At 45.4% G+C, this 21,057-nt stretch overlaps 1 protein-coding gene across 9 annotated transcripts in view; it reads left to right on the top strand.

Moving 5' to 3' along the window:
* The window catches only part of HDAC4 (histone deacetylase 4), a 277,760-nt gene extending 259,284 nt beyond the window's left edge, over positions 1 to 18,476 (top strand). For all 9 annotated transcript variants that reach the window (XM_069860656.1, XM_069860648.1, XM_069860655.1 and 6 more), the window contains 5 exons: positions 2,168 to 2,286; positions 3,935 to 4,068; positions 10,555 to 10,639; positions 12,522 to 12,663; positions 13,425 to 18,476. In XM_069860656.1, coding sequence (XP_069716757.1) covers positions 2,168 to 2,286; positions 3,935 to 4,068; positions 10,555 to 10,639; positions 12,522 to 12,663; positions 13,425 to 13,464 — 520 coding nt within the window. In that variant the 3' untranslated portion in view covers positions 13,465 to 18,476. The remainder of the gene's footprint in view (positions 1 to 2,167; positions 2,287 to 3,934; positions 4,069 to 10,554; positions 10,640 to 12,521; positions 12,664 to 13,424) is intronic.
* Positions 18,477 to 21,057: the final 2,581 nt, after the last annotated feature.

Below are 21,057 nucleotides of genomic sequence, written 5' to 3'. Positions count from 1 at the left end.
TTGGGGAGAAAAAAAAACCTCTGACACGTGCACTTGCTTCAAAACTGCTGCTTTAGTTAGTCCTTTGTGAAGGAGTTGGTTTCTACTTAAAACGTCTGTGGGTTTCACTAAGCAGATTTTGTCGACTGTAAAGTCATCAGCAAAAACTGGGCTATTTTGTCTTCCTTATGTAATCATCTCCCTGAGGATAAAATGGTTACAGCAATCATGTTGCTTGAGGAAGAAATTAAAATTCCTCTTTTGGATTTTGTAAGAATTAAGAGAAAATGAGATCCTTTTTGCATAAGTCTCTGGGTCTGTGTGCACCAAGACTGGCAGGCAGGAAGACTGCAAGAGGCTGTTAGGTTACTGTGGCAATTAGTTGGCAAAAATTGAAGCTACAAGTCTTCTTTTTTTTTTTTTTTCTTTTTTTGGACTGCATAGTTTCTGAGTACCTTGACTAGAGCTGCAATGTGCCTGGCGTCTCTGTCTGCATGGATCCTGCACAGGGTGGCACGTTGCTCAGTGGTGGCAATGAAAACTGCTCAATGGGTTTGACCAACACAGGACATATCCCATTGTGTGGTAGTTGTTAATACTCCAATAAAAATAATCTCTGCAGAGGGCAAAATGGCATGAACTCAGACTGGTGTTGGGGCTAATACAAGTTGCTGACATTAGCAGATGTTTTGTGGCTGTTCAACATTGTTCTAGCCAAACATGTGAACTTTTATGGGTGACTTGATAGCACTTGAGCAATCTCAGCACTGAACAGACCTTTCTGGGCTCTTTCTGATTTTTGGAGCGTCGTGTAACTGCTGTGCTCAATAAAAGTGAAGTTGTTGTGTATGTGAAGGGATTTACAGGCTCATAGTTTGGTATATGAGTAACTTCAGTTCATGTTTTAGAAAAATCACCCTACTAGTATCTGTTCCTAGGATGGGGAAACGGGCAATACTGTTGTCTGTCAGTACCAGCAAGAGATGCACTGGTTGCCCTAAGGAAATATCCAAGATTGAAAAAAGAACATAATTTAGGAAATACAGCTCTCTATAAAGGGTCCTGAGGTGGAGATTTACAACCCTCTCTGCACCTCCTGGCTTTTCCACCACCTCCTGCAGTTACCAGTGCCCATCTACGTGGCTAACCCAGTGTGAGCTGAGAGCAAAGGAGATGTTCATCCACAAGGGCTTGTGACAGGTGTTCTTATTCAGAAAAGGTTGGGGGTGTCTGCATTGCATTTGTTGAGAAGCTCCATTGCTTTGACTTTTTTCCTTGGTGTGATCTCAATTCCACCTCACAAAGAAGCAACTCCTTGCTCTCTGCTCAACTTTCCATCATCTTGATGTGGGAAGTGGGGTGTTTGCAACATCGTGTGGGTTATGGATAGAAAGTTAGTAGAATGAAGAGAGGAAACAGAAGGAAAAGGCCTTTTGCTGAGAAACCACAGAGATAGACCTCTTCTTTCATTTAAATACTAGCTGTAACAGACAGCAGTTTATGGATGCCAAGAAAGCCATTCCAGTATTTTTAGTGAACAAAATGGCAGAGGATAGGGAACCAGAGGGCAGAGAGATGTGTTTGGGAAGGATATTTGTATATTAAAGCGTTTTGCCCCATGTGATGTCCCCAGAAGTGCAGCAAGGAAAAAATAAGCAGTTTTGCACATTCTGCAGAGGCTGAAGGAGGGATTTAGAAGGTGAAAATGGAGACAAGTGCTGCTGTTGGACAAGTTTTCCAGGTAGATTTTCAGCCTTTGCCAGATGTCCTCCTTATCTCCTCTGTGCCCTGTGTGAAAAGCAAGATATGATCACAAATGGGAAGCACAATGTACAGCAGCTTATTTCCTTGATCAAGACTTCAGGCTGTTGATGAAGGGATTAGCAGATCTTGCTGAAAACATCCAACATGAATCATAGAATCATAGAATAACCAGGTTGGAAGAGACCCACCGGATCATCGAGTCCAACCATTCCTATCAAAGAGAGAGAGTCAATCAATGAGATTGACTTTAAAACTGTCCGCTGTGGGGATGCCAGCCAGGAGCTCACCTTGTAAGGAAACAGGAGTTGGGCCTCGCTACCGTGTACAAGGTTTTACGATGGGTTTACTCAGGGTGGTTTAAGTGTTGCTGCATTTGTTCAAGAGCCAAAGTAACGTGTCTGCCATTGTTAACTTCTTGTTGCAGAACGGTAGTAATGCCCATTGCCAACGAATTTGCCCCAGATGTTGTGCTGGTGTCATCTGGTTTCGATGCGGTGGAAGGTCATCCCACACCTCTCGGAGGATATAATCTATCAGCAAAATGTAAGTGGTGGGTCTACAAAAGAAAGATTAGGAACTGGTGTAAATTGCTGTTGTTCTAGGAATTAAAGTACAGGTTTTACCTTTTGGGGTCTATCTTCAAATCATCCATTTAAATGGTAAAATTTTCAGTATCTTTCATAGTGTTTTCATGTGTTTTGTCACTGCACCATATGTGTTTGGATCTGGCCAAAGCCATCATTGTCTTGAAGCATTGCAGATTTCATTTTCAAGTGCAAGTAATTTATGTAAGAAATAACCAAGTCATTTGTAGTCTCATCTCTGCAGAAGGCAGCTGTGGAATTAGAGAGTTATGCTTTTTTAAGGCAAAATTGCAAGGAGGCAGTGCCAGCTGCAAACAGCATACCTTGCTCTGAATGCTCTTAGAAGTCCATTTCTTCATCCAGGATACATTATTAAAAATTTGAACTGAATAGTTTTGTTCTCCGCCTTTGAAGCAATTTTATGGGCCCACAAGAACCTCCTTTTTGCTTTGGATCAGTGATGTTTTGCATTGCACAAGAGATACACTGAAGCTTTTTCACCCCCCTTCGTTATGCTGTTTCGTTCAAGTCAATCGAGAAGACAGTTTTTCTTGCAAAAGGATATTTTGATTATTTTTTAAGAGTTTGCTTCAGCCAGGAAACTTACTCTCTACTGTGAACTTCAGAACCTCATAAGGTAGCTGAACCTATAAACTTTATATAAGAATAAAATGCAATAGATTTACAAGAGAGAAGTTATTTAAGATATCCAGAAACACTTTGTAATGAGAAGCTCTTGTTTACCTGCTTGTTGAATTTCCCATGCTGTGCTAATCTCGCAAAACAGTTACGGGCTCAGCCGTGAATCTTTATCTGGCTGTTAATTTGCCAGTTTGTGAAGGTGCTGGTGGGGGTCACTGCAAAACAAAAAAGCAGGGAGCGTGGATGGAGGCAGAGATGCACTGGATTTTCTTTTGTTTGGAGTTTTATTTTTTTTCAGCGGGGGGAGGTTGCTTTGAGGACACGTTTTTTCAATCCTCGCAGCTTGGTTCTGTTTTGTTTAAAGAGTAGAAATGTATTGTGTGTCATATGATCAAAGTCCCGGGTGCCCCAGGAATTTTTATAGCATATTATATACGGGAAGAAACGTCTGTTAAGAACTAGATGTCAAATATCTCTGGGGCACTGCAATGCTGCTATCGCAACTGAAAGCACCAGCAGCAATTTTACTGATTTCCCCTTCCCTTCCTTCCTCCCCCATGACTGCTTTGACTTTGCATCTCACAAAGCAGGGCAAAAAGCTGCCTCTTTCCACTCTTTTCACTTGTTTCCAAAGGAGATGCTTACTGCTATGTTTAGTTTAGGGTGTTGAGGGGTGGTGCCTCTCACCTGGGATACACTCCAGCGAAGCGCTGGTGGGGGAAATCCGGATCCATCCCTCAGCACACACAGCTGAGCCGGTCCAGCGGGGAACCGTGGCTGGAATTCTGCAGCAAGTGTATTAAAATCCAACCTGGCTTATATTATGTGCTGAGTCCTTTCAGATCCCTTGTGGTTTTTTAATATGATGTAATTCCTTTCTATAATTCTTTGATCCTTCGCCAGGAGCCTGATTCCAGCCACAACCTTTGCCCTTCTTCTGCATTTCCTCTTTTCCCTCGTTACAGGCTTTGGGTACCTGACAAAGCAGCTGATGGGCCTGGCCGGGGGTCGCGTTGTCTTGGCCCTTGAAGGCGGCCACGACCTGACTGCCATTTGTGATGCCTCCGAAGCGTGTGTTTCTGCTTTACTGGGAAATGAGGTATGGAGACAGGCAAAACCTGGGACTGCAACCTCAAACTCCCTTAATTCTGGACGTCTCTTCCTCCAAACCAGTCAATCCGCCAATGTTTTATCATTTAATTGAGTCCTTTTGACTCAGGTTGATTTACAGAGTGCATGCTTTATTTATATGAAAACTACCTGTGTTTGGCAATCAGCATAATGATTGAAATAGCTAAGAATATAGTTTGGATTTATTCTTTATCTAAATAGTTTGGGTTTGTGCTCTAATTCATTGAGTTTCTCCCTGAAATCGTTGTCCAAGCCTTCTTTCCTCATTTCAGACCCACTCTTTAGTACTGCAGCCTGTACGTGCTACATCGGGCAGCTTGCTTGGCATTGTTTTCAACTGTATTTTTTCCTTGGTGTTATATTTCCTATCTTCTGCACATCGCTGTGTTGGAACAGCTCAGCTGTGTCACAGAAGTTGGCTGGAAAGCCCAGGATGTGTGATAGCAAGATAAGAGCGGAACAGAGAAGTACACCAAGGAAATCTAGGTTTTACGTTCTGGGGAGGTTAGGGTATTTTCCTACAGAGGAAACTTTAGACACTAGAGCTTTTCTGCCTTCCTCCCCACCCAGCTGTAATGTCAGTGGGATTGAGGAAGGGGATTCAGGCTCCCCATACCTGTCCTTCTTGAAGCAGCTTGGCTATTAGCATCCGCTGTGGCTGGCACCAAATTAGCAGCTCACCTACGTTTCTTCCAGTGTGGTTGGTGATTAGAAAGTTCAGTGGTGGTATTTGACATGTCTGGGCTCTAGGAGTTCAGGGGCGTGTACTGCAGAAAAATAGCAGTGAAGAAATACAGAAATTATCAGCTGTGAAATCCCAGACTGGGGCTCTTGTTCATCTGCTATGTCTGTACCTTTGCATACGCTTCTGCTTAAGAAACATACTTCTCTATAATTGATGGGCTTTTCAGTATGAGCAACTGGTTTGTTTGTGTCAAGCCTCTCTTCTTCTATTTCATTCCTCTTTTTTTGGACACCTGTTCTTGCCATGGAAGCTGACCACTGTCCAAATGGTTGAGTCTTGCATGGACACAGCAGAGTGCAAAAGTGCCTTACACCAATTTTCCTCCTCAGTCGAAGTAGCTGGTACTTGCTCCACCTGTGCCCCTGGCCATGGTTCCCACTCAGTATCTGCTGTGGGAGTCCTGGTAGAGCAGGGGCTCTGGAGCTGTTCAAAACAATCGTTGCGGGTTGAAAGTGTGCGTTGAAACAACAGCACAGTGTGATTCCTTAGGCTACATAGCTAAAAATGTCAGCCTTGGGGGGAAAGCAACCACACCAGTTTGAAATTGGGTATGGCTGTGAAACCTCAGGCAGAATTAATGGCTTGACTACCTCTTTAATTAAGAGAATGCCCTCAGTACCTTGTGGAAGCAAGCAAATCTCAGAAAGCCATAGTAAGAGCAACAGGACACAAGAAGGCTGCTTACATGGCCTCTGAAGCAGTGTTTTTCTCCACAAGACATCGACCTGCCTGTCACATGGTGAAAGGCAGAGGTTTCTCCTAAAGCTTTTACGTGCCTTGGAGAGCACAACGAGGGTCTCTTTGCTGAAGAACCTCTTGGGGCAGGAGCTGAGGGAGGACATGTGCTCAACACCTGAAGGTGCAGCACCACAGAGAGGAGAAGCCCATCAAGATTTCAGCTCTGGGTCTGCCTCCAGTGGGAGCTAACTTCTGGGGAGGGTGGTGAGCCACCATGCGCAGACTTGCTCTGAGTCACTGTTGCAGTCAGTGACCATCAGCCTTTCTCAGATCTGGGAGGTTGGAGCAAGGAGCCTGGGTCTGTGTGAAGATGCAACTCATCTATGTTTGATTGCCAGCCTTTTGTAGAAGTGCTCTATCTTGCAGTATCCACACTCCACATGAAAGATGACTAGTGCCTGGGGAAACCTCACTAGCCAGTCCAAGAGATAAAACAGCTGGGATTCATCAAAAGCATCTGCTTCAATCATCCAGCATCCCATCTGCAAACACCCAGAGAGCATCCGCTCCTTGTGCTTGGCCAGGCAGTTCTGATAAGGCTCTTGGGATGGGTAACTGATCCAACATGCCAGCCTATGTTCAGCTGAAAACTCGGGAGCCAGCTCCTACATCAGCATGGAAGCAACAGAGTTGTCCTTAAGCTGATGTCTGATGGCACTGTTGTCACCACAGACGATTTCTCTAGCTCCATCCACCTCTGGGTGCAGTTGGCTCTGATGGCAGGATGCACTTTGAAGGGGAGACAGAGGAAATTACATACAAAGGATTTCATTCCTCTTGCTTAACGTACTCCAACAATACAGGCAGGCAACTGCAATGTCGTGTGAGGATCTGTGTATAATAAATAAGCACTTGATCTGAGCCATGAGCATGTTTGGAAGTGTGAGGCTTCGGGGAGATCTCAGCACTCACAATAGTTTGGGTGTTGTCAACTGCCTGAGTGGTTTTATTTAGCAGAGTGAATGTTGATCCTTAAAATAAAAAAAAAAATGCTGAATCGTGACTGTTACAAGGCATTTTAAAATGCTTAAAGATGGACCTGTTCTCACTTCTCGTAGGTGGGCTATAAGACTGCGCAGATACCATGATAATGTTCTCCAACTTGCACATCAAAAAGCAGGAAACCTTAGTTTTATCAAGGTCTTTTATAAAATCTTTTTAATGCAAGGAAGTTGGAGGGGACGGCTGTTGCTTTGTCGCGCGGCCCTTTGATGAGGTTTGATATACAGCGTGTGAGGCGATCAGGCGGGCGTGCACATGGGCTTTGCTGGCGAAGAGCAGTGCCGGAGTTACGCAGGGAAATGGTAGGAAATGAGGGGAACGGGGCCAGTCCCCAAAGCGCCTCTGCTCGCTGGCGGAGATCAAAACTCCTGCTTTGGAAAAAGCGTTATGCAAAGGCAAGAGCTGTCTTGTTCCCAACTGTCCAGGAAATTAAAACAGAGCTTTAGCTTTGCAGCAGAATATTTTAAAGTGAAATGAGTTAGCGCTGAGCGAGGTTGCTTGAAAATGTGTGTACATGGCTTTAGTTACAAATTCAGGAATGGCTGAGAGAGCTGGGGTTGTTTAGCCTTGAGAAGAGGAGGCTGAGGGGAGACCTCATTGCTCTCTACAACTACCTGAAAGGTAGTTCCAAGTGACAGGGGACAGGACGAGAGGGAATGGCCTCAAGCTCCACCAGGGGAGGTTCAGGCTGAACATTAGGAAAAATTTTTTCACAGAAAGGGTCATTGGGCACTGTTGGAGGCTGTCCAGGGAGGTGGTTGTGTCACCTTCCCTGCAGATGTTTAAGGCACAGGTGGACGAGGTGCTAAGGGACATGGTTTAGTGTTTGATAGGAATGGTTGGACTCAATGATCGGTGGGTCTCTTCCAACCTGATGATTCTGTGATTCAGTTGTACAAAACTAACATGACTTCAGCTGAAAAATGAAAGGCGTGATGCAGGGAAGATGGTGATACTTTAGAGCAGTTAGCCACCATTCCTTTCCCTTTATTTAAAGCAGTCCCTGACAGCACTGGAGAGCAGGGGAGGTATCAGCTGTGCAGAGCTGCTCACACCGTTGTGGGCATCACCAGCCCTTCAGACCAACTTCTGCCCCATGGCAAGTGCTGTTTGCAAACTGACCATTCCCAGGGAGTGATGCTGCTATTGAAGAGTGTCAGTAGCTTTCGCTGCCCCAGGCTAAAACCTGTGCCTGGAGCCGGGTGTGGAGCTGCAGACGGAGGGGGGAGAGGTGAGAGGCTGCACATGCTGGCGTGCGTAGTTCTGGAGCTCAGCAGCACTCGCAGTGCTGCTTGTCGCTGCTGCAAATGCTTTGTCATTTTTCATGCAGGAGTAGCAGAGGTGTGTCCAGTGTCAGGCTCCGGACATCCAAAATAAACACAAAGGTGATAATAAGCAGTTGCTTTAGAACCTTTGCCTAAGGCCCAGAGGTATTTCCTTCCTTTTCCAGGAGAGGGATGGGCGAGGCGGTTTTCTGTGAGAGTTATTTCAGGAGGAGGAGTGTGCAATGGAAACGATTCATCTGCAAAATAGCACATGTGGGGCCAGGCTGCCTGGTTTTATGTGCTTTGTATCAATATCAACCGAGAGGCGTTAGAAAGCTCATACTTACAGATTTGTCCAAGAATTGCTTTTGCCTTTGCTTAATGTCATACAGAAGCCAGTTTGGGCCAGAATTATTCTGTGAGTGGAGGAGTTATAAAAAGTGCAATCCATAATTAATAAGTCTGGAACAGAGCAATTTCTCATCCTCATGAAGTATCTATCAAATGGCTGCCATGTGGCTGCTAGAGCAGATCTCTTGGCTGGGGCTTCTCTTGGCTTTGAACAGAAGTTGCAGTTAAACTTTGCCATAGATTTTAATTTTTTTTTTAAACTATTAAACTTTGGCTGCTTCTTTGCTGGGGGTTGTCCCTGGATGAGCCTTGACCAGGAGAGCAGTTAACAGTAGTGGACATCACTTGTTTTGGACTTTGGAGGTCTGTGATGAATTCCTGTTCTTTGTGGAGAATCTAGGGGCAAAAGGGGCATGGTGGGAAGAAAGGAAAAAAGACAGGCCTGAAGAGCTTCAGCTCTGCTGAATGTTTATCCTAGAGTAATTAGTTACTTGTGACATGCCTTACAGTCATGTGAATCAAATCCAAGCTATTGGCCATGTACACGAGTCAAGTAGAGTTACTCTGCTGCTTGGCTGGCCGGGCCCAGAGAGTGGTGGGAAATGGAGTTAAATCCAGCTGGAGGCCAGTGACAAGTGGGGTTCCCCAGGGCTCAGTGCTGGGTCCAGCCCTGTTCAATGTCTTTGTCAATGACCTGGATGGAGGCATCGAGTGCACCCTTAGCAAGTTTGCGGACGACACTAAGCTGGGTGGAAGCGTGGATCTGCTGGAGGGTTGGGAGGCTCCAAAGGGATCTGAACAGGCTGGACTGCTGGGCTGAGTCCAATGGCATGGGGTTTAACAAGGCCAAATGCCGGGTCCTGCACTTGGGGCACAACAACCCTGTGCAGTGCTACAGACTAGGAGAAGCCTGGCTGGAAATCTGCCTGGAGGAGAGGGACCTGGGGGTGTTGGTTGACAGCGACTGAACATGAGCCAGCAGTGGCCCAGGTGGCCAGGAAGGCCAATGGCATCTTGGCTTGGATCAGAAACAGCGTGACCAGCAGGTCCAGGGAGGTTATTCTCCCTCTGCACTCGGCACTGGTGAGACCGCTCCTTGAATCCTGTGTTCAGTTCTGGGCCCCTCACCACAAGAAGGATGTTGAGGCTCTGGAGCGAGTCCAGAGAAGAGCAACAAAGCTGGTGAAGGGGCTGGAGAACAGGCCTTATGAGGAACGGCTGAGAGAACTGGGGTTGTTTAGCCTGGAGAAGAGGAGGCTGAGGGGAGACCTCATTGCTCTCTACAACTACCTAAAAGGAAGTTGTGGAGAGGAGGGAGCTGGGCTCTTCTTCCAAGTGACAGGGGACAGGACTAGAGGGAATGGCCTCAAATTTTTCACAGAAAGGGTCAATGGGCACTGGAACAGGCTACGCGGGGAGGTGGTTGAGTCACCTTCCCTGGAGGTGTTTAAGGCACAGGTGGACGAGGTGCTGAGGGGCATGGTTTAGTGTTTGATAGGAATGGTTGGACTCGATGATTCAGTGGGTCTTTTCCAACCTGGTTATTCTATGATGCTATGATTCTATGAAAGGAGACAGCATCAAAAAGCATAAGCTTTAATACTCAATTATGAGCTTTGCCAGTAACTTCAAGGTGGTGTATTTAAAGATGAACATGCAGATCTAATGCTATTCTGCCCTGACAAGCCTTGCCCGGTAGCTGGTAGGAGGCATCAGTGGTGACTAAAGTTATAGTTGTGCTGAGTGTGACTTTAAAGCTGTGTTTTGCGTTTTCTCTCTACCAAAATTAGGCTATTTACTCTTAGGGTACAGATTTTTTATTCAGTTAAGAGTTAATAAATACACTGGATTAGGTATTTAGAAGAATTAAAAAGCCAGCCTTTTTATTTCTTTAGAGGAAAACCAGAAGCGTGCCTGGTTTAAGTCCCTTTTTGTTTGTACTTTCCTTTGTTTCATTTTAATAGTGAATACTTTGCAAAAAGTTACATCCAAGAAACATTTTGTGAAGATCCATTGTAAAAGCAGCCTTGTTTTTCTGGTCCCTGTAATAGTGCCTCTCCATACAGTCCACACCAGCGGCTGCAGCAGGTTCTTTAGGAACAGCCCCTAAGCTGTGTGGCTGCTGAACCCAGTGGACCTGCAGCTTTTTCTGTGTGGAGGAGCGTCAGGATGGAGGTGACTGCACGAATATCACGAGAGGACTTAGAAAGTCTGTGTATTTTGGATATTTAACTAAAGGCAGACAATGGGAACGAGTGGAGGCTTGATACGGCAGAGCCATGTGCTAAATCACACTTAATGCCTGGTCTCTAACTTGAGATAACATTTCTTTGGTGTTCCCCTCTCTTTCCAGCTTGACCCTCTTCCAGAAAAGGTTTTCCAACAGAGAGCAAATGCTAATGCAGTGCATTCAATGGAGAAAGTAATCGAGATACACAGTGAGTATAGCCGCCTTCAGCCTGCTGATTCCCTTTGGGTTGCCCTGCGGGATACCCATTTGATTTCTCCATCATCCTGGAAACTCCATGTTCCCTTGTCCTAGTTTACAGGTGAGTGCCACACAGTGAACTAGATTTGTGGAGCCACACAAGTGCTGCTCCTGCTGTGTGTGCAGTAGTGGATCAAGTGACACATGGGGAGCAGTTGATGCATGGAAATGCTTTAGCGCTTGAGGAGAAATAACTACTAAAACCAATACAATCTCCTTAAAGAACAGGCTGTCCTGCACTTAGAGTGTGCTCTTACCTCTTCAAAAGCAATTCATGACCTTCAAAAAGCATGACCCCTTCAAACCCCTTCATGACCCGTTCAAAAGCAATTCATATCTCTGACCAACATAAGTCTCATTTGGTGGTGGTGGCACCCGTTAATTAAGAATGGATAGGCATGAAAGTAAAATGAATATTGCATAAAGTTACTAATATTTTAGGTTCATTTAGCTGAAGGGGTTGAAGTCATTGTAGATTAAGCTTTCCAGGGAACATTCTTAGGGGAGGGAGTGAAAGAGCCTGAGTTACACAGGAATCTCACCACTGTGTCTTGACATCTTCCCACTTCACACATTTGTGGTCTAAAACTGGAGGGTGCCAGTCTCCCTTACACAGGGTGAAAATGGAGCTTGAAAGACACCAAAACTTTTTTCTTTTTTTTTTTTTTGTGCCCCTGAACAATGACTAATGGCTTTAGAAATTTGAATTCCATTTCCACAAGCTGATCTGCAGAGTGAGTGCTAAGCACTGATCAGACACCTTGAGCCAGCCAATGATTTTAATTGTTTTTTTCTTAAAATTAGTAGAGCAAATGAAAAGAGGCTGTAAGTAAGATCCTCAGACCTGATGCCCAGTGCAGGAGAAGCAAAGACGTTTGAAAACAAATCCATCCTCCCCATCTGCTGGCCTCACTCTACAGATTCTTGCTTTCAGGCTTTGCTGTGGCTTCTTGACTACCAGCAAATTTGACATGTCCTGCCTAGGGGCTAAGAGAACATCTTTATTCTCCCCTTCTTAAACCTTCTCTGTGCTCTTTCCATTGAAAAACAGTGGCAAACTGCTGATATGAAAAGTACAGCTTGGAATTCTTCAGTCTTAGGTGCTTTGCCTGCAAAAAGAACATGGCAGTTAGCAACTGAAAGCAGATGTCCAGTCCAAATCTGGACTACGTCTCTCATTGTTACCTATTTTTCCTTAGGTCTAAAAGTTTCTGAGGGTTTTGAAGTGAAAAAGTAAATATTATTTGAGTGCCTATGTGCCCCCTTTTGTCAAAGCAGAGGCGTGCTGCACACCTCTGTGGAGCTTGGATTCTCACTTCCAGTCCCCCTGGTGCATTTGTCCTTTTACAAATCTAGTTGCCACCTTCCACCTTCCTTCTCTAGCCAAGGGAGAAGAGCGTCTTAATTGCCACATGGTGATTCAGCCGTGGTTGGATGCTCTTGGTGTCCCTAAAGGATGTGCAGGTGCATCCTTATCGATGCTCTCAATACCTTGTGGATTGTAAACCAGCCTTTTCAAGACACAGCAGCATTGCAGCACCATCTATTAATAACATAGCACGGTGTATAGCTCGCAGGGGTCTCCCTGGCCTCACCTCGCAAGCCGGGGCTCCCTTGGCACGCATTCCTCGGAACCCTTTTCCACCTCCACACATCTGGGACCTTGCGATGGTCCCTCTGCTGAGAGGGAGTGCAGATCAAGGTTGCGTGTTGCATAGGCGTGACGAGCCTTCCCCAGGCAGGTCTCAGCCTTCTGTTGGGCCTGGGAAAGCGGGAGGGTGGTGCTGAACCTACCAGGGTGTAGGTGCCCTAATTGCCTCTTCTCTCCCCAGGCAAATATTGGCATTCACTCCAGCGTTACGCCTCCACGGTTGGGTACTCCCTGGTTGAGGCACAGAAGTGCGAGAACGAGGAGGCAGAGACAGTAACAGCCATGGCATCTCTGTCAGTGGGCGTGAAGCCGGCTGAGAAGAGGTGAGTTGCTTTCCTTCGTGTTTCTCATCACGTCTCAGAGTTTGCCTAGGCAGGAAGGGAGCCACGGTGGGCGCCTTTCTGGGTTAATCCTTTCCTTCTAACCACTGCATGTGCATTCTCTGCATCTCCTGCCCTCCATGGGTTCTCTAATGACTTCCTGAGATGCAAGCACTATGAAACTTCTGTGTGTGACCTTAGCATGGTGCACACCTCTGCTCCAAGCAGAGCTGAACATCCTGTTGGACCATTAGAGGAAATTGATGTTGCTGCAAAAAATGTTGAAGTTGCACAAATGAGGTTTTCTAAAAACCCTTCTTGGTGGCAAGTTTCAATTCCACATCGTAGAATAGAATCATAGAATCACCAGGTTGGAAAAGACCCACAGGATCATCGAGTCCAACCATTCCTATCAAACACTAAACCATGTCCCTCAGCGCCTCGTCCACCCATCCCTTAAACACCTCCAGGGAAGGTGTCTCAGCAACCTCCCTGGGTAGCCTGTTCCAGTGCCCAATGACCCTTTCCGTGAATTTTTTTTTCCTAATGTTCAACCTAAACCTCCCCTGACGGAGCTTGAGGCCATTCCCTCTTGTCCTGTCCCCTGTCACTGATGAGCCAGCTGAGTACAACTGCCGGGGTAGGAAGGTGATGAGAATGTAAGGCATGAGACTTAGCACCACAGATTGTCCAACCCTGTCATGCTCAACCCTCTTTTCTTTCCTCTCTCCCTTCCCATCCTGCCTGGCTGTGAAATCACCCAGACCCGATGATGAACCCATGGAAGAAGAACCTCCCCTGTAGCATTCGCCTTTGAGCTGGAGTTCTCCTGTTTGTTCGTCTTCGTCTTGAAGCTCTGCCAAGAAGCTTTCTCTTGTTACTCCTGCGTCCTGTCAGTGATTTTTTCCGGAATACAGAAGGACAACCAGGTGTAAAACAAAGCAACCGAAAAAATCTCTCCATATCTCTACGCGTCTACAGTATGTATTTGCTGAAACAAAAATGCCGGTGAAGAGCAGCAAAGGACTAACATGCTGGGCACTCTTCCCCTGGTCCTCGCTGGGAGTAGAAAGGGGAACGACGCCCGTGAAGTCTTTGGCAGAGTTGCCAAAAAAAAATAAATCAAAGATTCAACAACACATACAGAAATAAAACAAACCTTAACGTAAAACTGGTGCTTACAATTTGATTACCCACAATTCAGCAATCTCCGCTTGAACCACTTGACCCATCTTGTAGTTTCATTTCTTGGATTTTTTAAATGACTCTTGCCTGCCTGTGAGTCAACGGCATTCGTGTCGGAACCAGAACAATGGGAGATGGTGTATTTTTAACGGGGAGGGACAGGGAAAGAGAGACTCGACTTAGATCTAAAGGAAAGGGAAAGAGAAGAGGGGAAACGGTAGCCCAGATGGAGTCGGCTTTATTGTCTCCAAAGCCATCTGAAGATGAGTTTGTGCCTTTTTTTTTAATTGATGGATTTGGTGCAGCTGGATTTTCTGAAGTTTGAGGAACAATGCCTTAAGTAAAAAAAAAAAAAAAAAAAAAATCCACAAAAAAAAAACAAACAAAAAAACCACAAAGAACAGAGCAGTAGAGCAGTTCGTGAATATTTTTCCTCTGGTTGGGAAAGCCAACAACTGCCATCAGGAAGGAAGACTTTTTGGCTTGTGCTGGCATGATGGTGGGAAGCAGGCATCAGCTGAACAGAGCGTCTCCAAAAACTGTCGACAAGTTTGGATTTGTTTTGTTTTCTTTCATTGCTGTTTCAAAAAAAAAAGAAAAAAAAAAGAAAAAGGAAAGAAAAATTAAGGTAGTTGCCAAGACAGTGGCAAATACTGTTGGGTCTTTGAAATTCAACCGTTTTTAAAAGCAAATTTTCAAATGTTTTCTCTCTCTTCTACATTATCTAGTAATTGAGCTTATCAATTTGGTTGTTGAAGCATGTATTAGACACAAACGCAGGTTTAAGACTGGAATGCTTTTTATTAAAAGCAACTAGCATGAGATATTGCTTAAATTGTTAGGTATAAATATATATATGTGTATAATGTATATTCCAAATGTATTCCAAGCTTAGAAACCGGATTCCTATGAATTATTGATAAAAATATTTATGATGCATTTATAGAAAAATATATGTAATAAATGCATACTCTAACAGTAGCCATTGGGAGCTCCCTAGGGACAGATTTGTGAATTGGAACAGACAAGGTGCTTTTGGAAAAGGATCCAGGTTGAAACTCGAGGACTTTCAGACGACAGGTTGGAAAGCTTTTCAGAAAGCCAACACGTTAGCCACTAGGCAACTACCCTAAACATTTGTATTTTAATTTAAGGTTTTTAGTTGTGATCCTTTTCTAACAAAAAAAAATGAGTTTTTTATAGCAAAGATTATGAATTTGCTGTTAATTTTTATATCAATATTTCACAAAACCCTAAAGAAGCCTTGTTTGTGTGACTCTGACATTTATTTTCTATTTGGCAGGTTTCATTTCCGAACGGCAATAGTGTCTAAACCTTTCTTCCTCCCACTTCTCTGGCTTGTACATTATTTTCCTTTAATTTTCACTTTATTTTGTCCTTTTTCTTAAGTCTTTCTGTACAGTGAGCAGCTTTCTGCAGGCGTAAGGAACTGTGACAGACTGTCAGAGTTTATTTTTCGGAACGGGTGCGTTTTATCGAGGAGGTAGGGAACGCGATGGGCTCTTTTGTATAATGATACCACCGACTGTATATTTCCTCGGTTCTGTTATAGTAGCTATGTAAAGAAAATAAGGAGTTTTCTTACCTTTGACATAGTAGTATTCCAGTGGGCGATGTCTTTGTCCTGTGCGGATTGGAGTGAGGAGCGCAGGTGGCGGCAGGAGCTGCCCGCGTTGGGAAGGCTTTCTCGGACACTCATGGAACGGCTGGAATTTTTCTCTCCGCCAGACAGACAGACATGCATGCACACCTCCTCACCTCCTCTTGCTCTCGCTCTTTCTCTCTTTTTCTTCCCATCACTGGTAGGGTTGGAGGACTTTTCCCGAAGGTATTTTTTTCCCCCTGAGGAGGCCGTTGCCCAGACGGCTGTGGGAGAACCAGCAAACCTTCCACCAAGGGTTTGAGCAGCTCAGAGGAGGATGGATTGACCCGCGTGCCTTCTTACAGCAGTGTAGGAGAGCACACGCCCCTCGTCCGAACCACCAAGGGTAGCTTTTTTATTTTTAATTGTTATTTTATTCGGTTACGATGACAACTGACAGGTTCGCTTCCAGTAACTTATTGTTTTCCAGTTCTTGAAGCGGACGTTTTCATTCCATTCAGGACTCACTCACAGGAGGAATTTGAAGCATAATCATACGTGTGAGCAAACACAAGAGGCTTTTGTTTTGTTCTTCAGTTTGTAATGCAATTTAAAAACCAGACACTACTGTATTTGAGTTTTGCAAACCCAAGTACGTGTTAAAATTACAGATAGCTTCGGTCGTACAGGACCATCCTCAGCATCTTCTAAAAATACTCTTCCCACGTGCAAACACAGCGTACTTGGAGGCGTTGTGGTTTGGTTTGGGTTTTTACACTGACCACTTTGCTGCTGTGATCTAAAATGAATCTGGCTGCTGAATCTGGTGACTGACTATAACTTTTCCTTTCGCCGTGTGCACGCTGTGGGCAGTAACCACGTTCACGCAACCGTTTCTGTTCTCAGCTCCTCCCTGGTGGGTTCTCCTATTTCTCCTCTCGGTTATGGCAAAGCTTTCTATTTCATTTTTGTCTTCCTGAGAGCTGCCAGCTGGCCACGCTGAGCCAAAGGACCTTCTCAGGATGCTGCCTCCATTTCACATTGCTTTGCTCACCTTTTTGCCGGGGACGGAAAGATTTTTCCCGAGCCGTGGGAGCTCGTCTCCCCAAACTCCCAGCAATGTGGATTCTTTTCACAGCGGCGCCCGCTGCCCAGGAGTGGTTGGGATGCTCTTCGGGGCCAGTGCAGGTGTGGAGATGGGGGAAGGAGCCCTCATTTTGAGACTCCCTTGGGTTTTTTTCACCTTTTGAGCCGTTAGCTTCTTCATTTCAGATGATTTTGCCGTAGGGTGGGTCAGGAGACTAGGATGCTCCTCCATCCCCAGCGCGGTGCTGCCCAGGGCATCCTTCGGACCTACTTGGAAAGAAAGGAGCATCTTTAAATCCTCTTTACAGAGAAGCAAGGCCCGGTTTGCAGTGCACCTAACCATTGGGGTTTTTTTGTTGGTGTTTTTTTATTTTCCTTTCGATACAAAACATTCCTTTTTTTATTAGTCGCAGTCGTGTATTCATTCCATTCTTCCTTTTGTAAACTTTTTTGGGCCCACGTCTTTTATGGGCATTGATATATATAAATATATATATAAATATATATGAATATATTTTTTTAAGTTTCCTACACCTTGAGGTTGCATGGTCTGTAAGGTTGGCATGTCTTTATATTGTATACAGATTTTGCACGCCAAACTTGGCAGCTTTGAAAATGAAAAAAAAAAAACAAAAAACAGTTGTGGGTTTGGTTTTTTGGGGGTTGGTTTTGTTTTTGGTTTTTTCTTCTCGTGGCATTTGCGGAGACTAAAGGTTGGGACGTTGTTGTCACACACACACACGCGCGTGCACCCACACAGCTACACACAAAGGAAGGAGAGTGGGAACATTTTTTTGCGTCTTACTGAACTTAATAAGAAATTGTGCTTTTTATTGTTAAAAAGAAAGAGTAAATAAAAAGGACTACTTAAACATTGCTCATTTTAAGAAGAAAAAAAAAGACGTTTATCTAGCACTTGTGACTTACCAATAATAGAGTTTATTGTATTTATGTGGCAACAGTGTTTTTAGGGAAACTACGCAGAACACACAAAGTAAACTGCCTGTGTCATTATTTTTTTCCTTTTAATTTGGTTGGTATTTTATTTTGGTTTCTTGACTGGGTGGGGAGGTTGGATGCGACCCTTTGTCACCACACGTAGTCATTAATTCTAAGGAGGTGAATGGCGAGGACTTTAAAGAGTTAACTCTTCAGCACAGCTGCGTTAACTGTTTTTTAAAATTACTTTTACATGATGTATTATTGCTAGGTTTCACTTTAAACAGTCGTGTACTGTGCAGCACTGTGGTTTAAAACGAGACTTTACATCGAAAGGAAAACATGTTTCTTCATTGTCATGAAGTTGAGCTCGTTCTCAGCTCATCTTCACTTTTGTCTTTGATATTGATGAAAAAGTATCCTATTGAAAGAAAATAAATTAACACTTTTCTGTGCTCCATAGTGGAGGCGCTATTTTCCAATTTATGAGGATGACAAACTTATATATATAATATATATATAAAAGTGGGGGGGAGGGGTTGAGACATTATTCACCCAAGAGCTTATTACAGATATGTAGTATCAAAAAGTTGTAACTATATTATATTCTACTTTATACCTATACATGCTCAGTATGACGTCACCATTGGTAGCAGCTACCGGTTTACGCTGTAATTTAGACACAATTTCACTCTTACTGTATGGACCCTACTTTAAGTGATGGTAGCATTCTTTGTGCTAAGTTTTCTGATGGTCCTTTCTTTTACTTGGTGGAGTTGGAATATTTTTCTCATTCTTGTTTTTGTTTGGGGTTTTTGTTTGGTTTTTTTTCCTCTTTTCTTTTCTCTCTCTCTCTCTCTTTTTTTTTTTACTGGCCAATGGTGTCTTTCTCTGACAGTACCTACTTCGATTTCAACTTTATTAGGAGTCCAGTATTTTGTACCACATTATGACAACTTGTTATTCTTGTGGTGTAAATAAAAAGAAAAAGTTAATTATAGTACCACCTTGGTTTCTGTTGCTGACCTTCTTTTCATCTGGTGCCTTTGGTGTGATGTCACAAAATTTCGGGCTGGAAAGGACCATCCAGTTCCACCCCCCCCGCCCTAGGCAGGGTCACCCACTGATGTTAAATCCACTGGATCGGGCTGCTCAAAGCCCCATCCAACCTGGCCTCCAGGGATGGGGCAGCCACAACTTCTCTGGGCAACCTGCGACAGTACCTCACCACCTTTGAGGTGGAGAATTCTTCCCCAACATCTAATCTTAATCTCCCCTCTTCCAGTTTAAAACAGTTTCCAATCATCCTATTCCTGCACTCCCTGATAAAAAGCCCCTCCCTAGCTTTCCTGGAGCCCCTTTCAGAACTGGGAGCTACTCCAAGGTCTCCCTGGAGCCTTCTCTTCTCCAGGCTGAACAACCCCAACTGTCTCAGCCTGTCCTCATATGGGAGGTGCTCCGGACTTTGGATTATCTTTGTGGGCCTAATTCATCATATTTTTCATCTGCTCTAAGCAAAACATTTTCTTGATGTCATGGAAGGGGCTTACAGTGCCAAAGCGGCTTTTTGGTTAGAAGATGCCCTTGTGTATGTCTGGGTGTCCATGGTAGCAAAACTGTTGATCTTCTACTTACCGGTTCAGTAGGGAGCCAGGTCCAAGCCCCAGAGATCCTTGCTGCCATTTCACATGGTGCCTCTATCCGCAGGGCTGTGGTGTGTCCCTGCTCCAGCAGACGTCCTGCACTGACAGAGTAAGTCCCGTTTCTGTTCCTGATGGTCTGGTTCTGCTCTGCCCACTTGTACAGGCTGGGTGGGAAGCTCTCCAGGAAACCCATGGATCGTATCTGTGCCCCACTGGAGCAGATTCTCCACACTTACCCACATTGTCCATGGCTCAGACAGGTTCTCAGAATTGCCCTCAGGTTCATGTGGGTTAAGCAGCTCCACCCTTTTTCTTCCATGGTCTCATTCAGGTGCGGTTTCGCTCTGTTCAGCTTCTGTATCATCCCCGGATGCCATTGAACCATCTACAACCAAACTTTTCTGTGTATGTCATAGAATCACAGAATGGGTTGGGTTGGAAGAGACATTAAAGACCATCCAGTTCCACTCCCCTGCCATGGGCAGGGACACCTCCCACTGGATCAAGTTGCTCAAAGGCCCATCCAACCTGGCCTTGAACACCGCCAGGGATGGGGCAGCCACAGCTTCCCTGGGCAACCTGGGCCAGTGTCTCACCACCCTCATCATGAAGAATCCCTTCCTAATGTCTGATCTAAACCTTCCCCCTTCCAATTTAAAGCCATGTCAACTGGAAGTGTTCTCTGATGTCTTATTACAAGGCAACCGGCTACAATGCGGTTCAGATCTCTTTCCTGGATGTGGAGGGCAAGCCCTTGGGGCACCCATTTAAGCCAAGGGTCGTGTACCTCTGCAGAAGGGACTTGCCCATCGTACGGGAACTGCTACAGAGTGACCCTGGCATGAAATAGAACAAGCCTGATGCTTTATATTGCAACCTGTGAGTAGTTCAGGAAGCAGGTAAGGAGTCACAGATGATCTAGAGACTTGCTCATGGCTTTTATGCTATTGGCAAAGCAATTAGCCAAGGAGAAAATCACCTTTCCTTCTTCAAGCCTGGATGTTCTCTTCTTGCTCCTGTCAAATAAGCCTTTCATGCTCAGGGATCATCTTCACAGACATCATGTCAGCACATCTGGTCGACAGGGTGGTGCAACGACCTAGGGAGTCTGCTGGGCGCTACGGACTGAAGGTGGGAATAGCAGCTTGATGTTTATGGTCTCTGCAGGGCACCTGGTGGAAGGTGTAGGGGGAGCACACAGGAAAAACTGGTGATGGTGGGACCCCATGTGCTGGCCACCATCCTTTGCATCACCCACCAAGGGGCTCTGAGAGGCTCAGGCACAGGGCAGGATGGACACGGTGAAGGTGCAAATCTGAAGTGGGTCTGTGGCGCACACGGGCAAGGCTGTAGGGGTGCAGGTGCCTCTCCAGGAAAGAGGCAAAGTTGCTCATGGCCAAAGCCCACCTAAGCCATTGCACTCAAAGAGGGCAAGAAGACCAGAACAGAGATCCCATGAAGTGTCCTGCTTACATGCAAGGGCAACGCACGAGCCCTGGTGCCTGCCCACGGCAGCAACAGTGGCCAAACCCCGTGGGACAGCAAGTGTTGCCTTCTGGGAAGGTCTGAACAGGCAAAGCCTGTATTTAGAGGCAAAGTGATGGCCCTGGGATAGGGCTTGCTTTGGGACCGCAGGAGATGAGGGGGTGACAGCTGGCTGAAACGTGTGCCGGCATGGTCAGAAGGGTGGGGGCGCCTCCTGCAGGAAGAGGTGTGAGGGCTCATCTGGCCAGGAGGTTTGGACTGGTCTTCTAGGAGCTGGAGAATTTCATCCCCTGGTATGAAATCGGAGGCGGTGTGGCCAGCAGGTCCAGGGAGGTTATTCTCCCTCTGTACTCGGCACTGGTGAGACCGCTCCTCGAATCCTGCATTCAGTTCTGGGCCCCTCACCACAAGAAGGATGTTGAGGCTCTGGAGCGAGTCCAGAGAAGAGCAACGAAG

This window comes from Phaenicophaeus curvirostris, chromosome 7, assembly GCF_032191515.1.
Source record: "Phaenicophaeus curvirostris isolate KB17595 chromosome 7, BPBGC_Pcur_1.0, whole genome shotgun sequence".
NCBI lineage: Eukaryota > Metazoa > Chordata > Aves > Cuculiformes > Cuculidae > Phaenicophaeus > Phaenicophaeus curvirostris.
The sequence above is the reverse complement of the archived record's forward strand: the minus strand, read 5'-3'. Positions and strand labels throughout refer to the sequence as shown.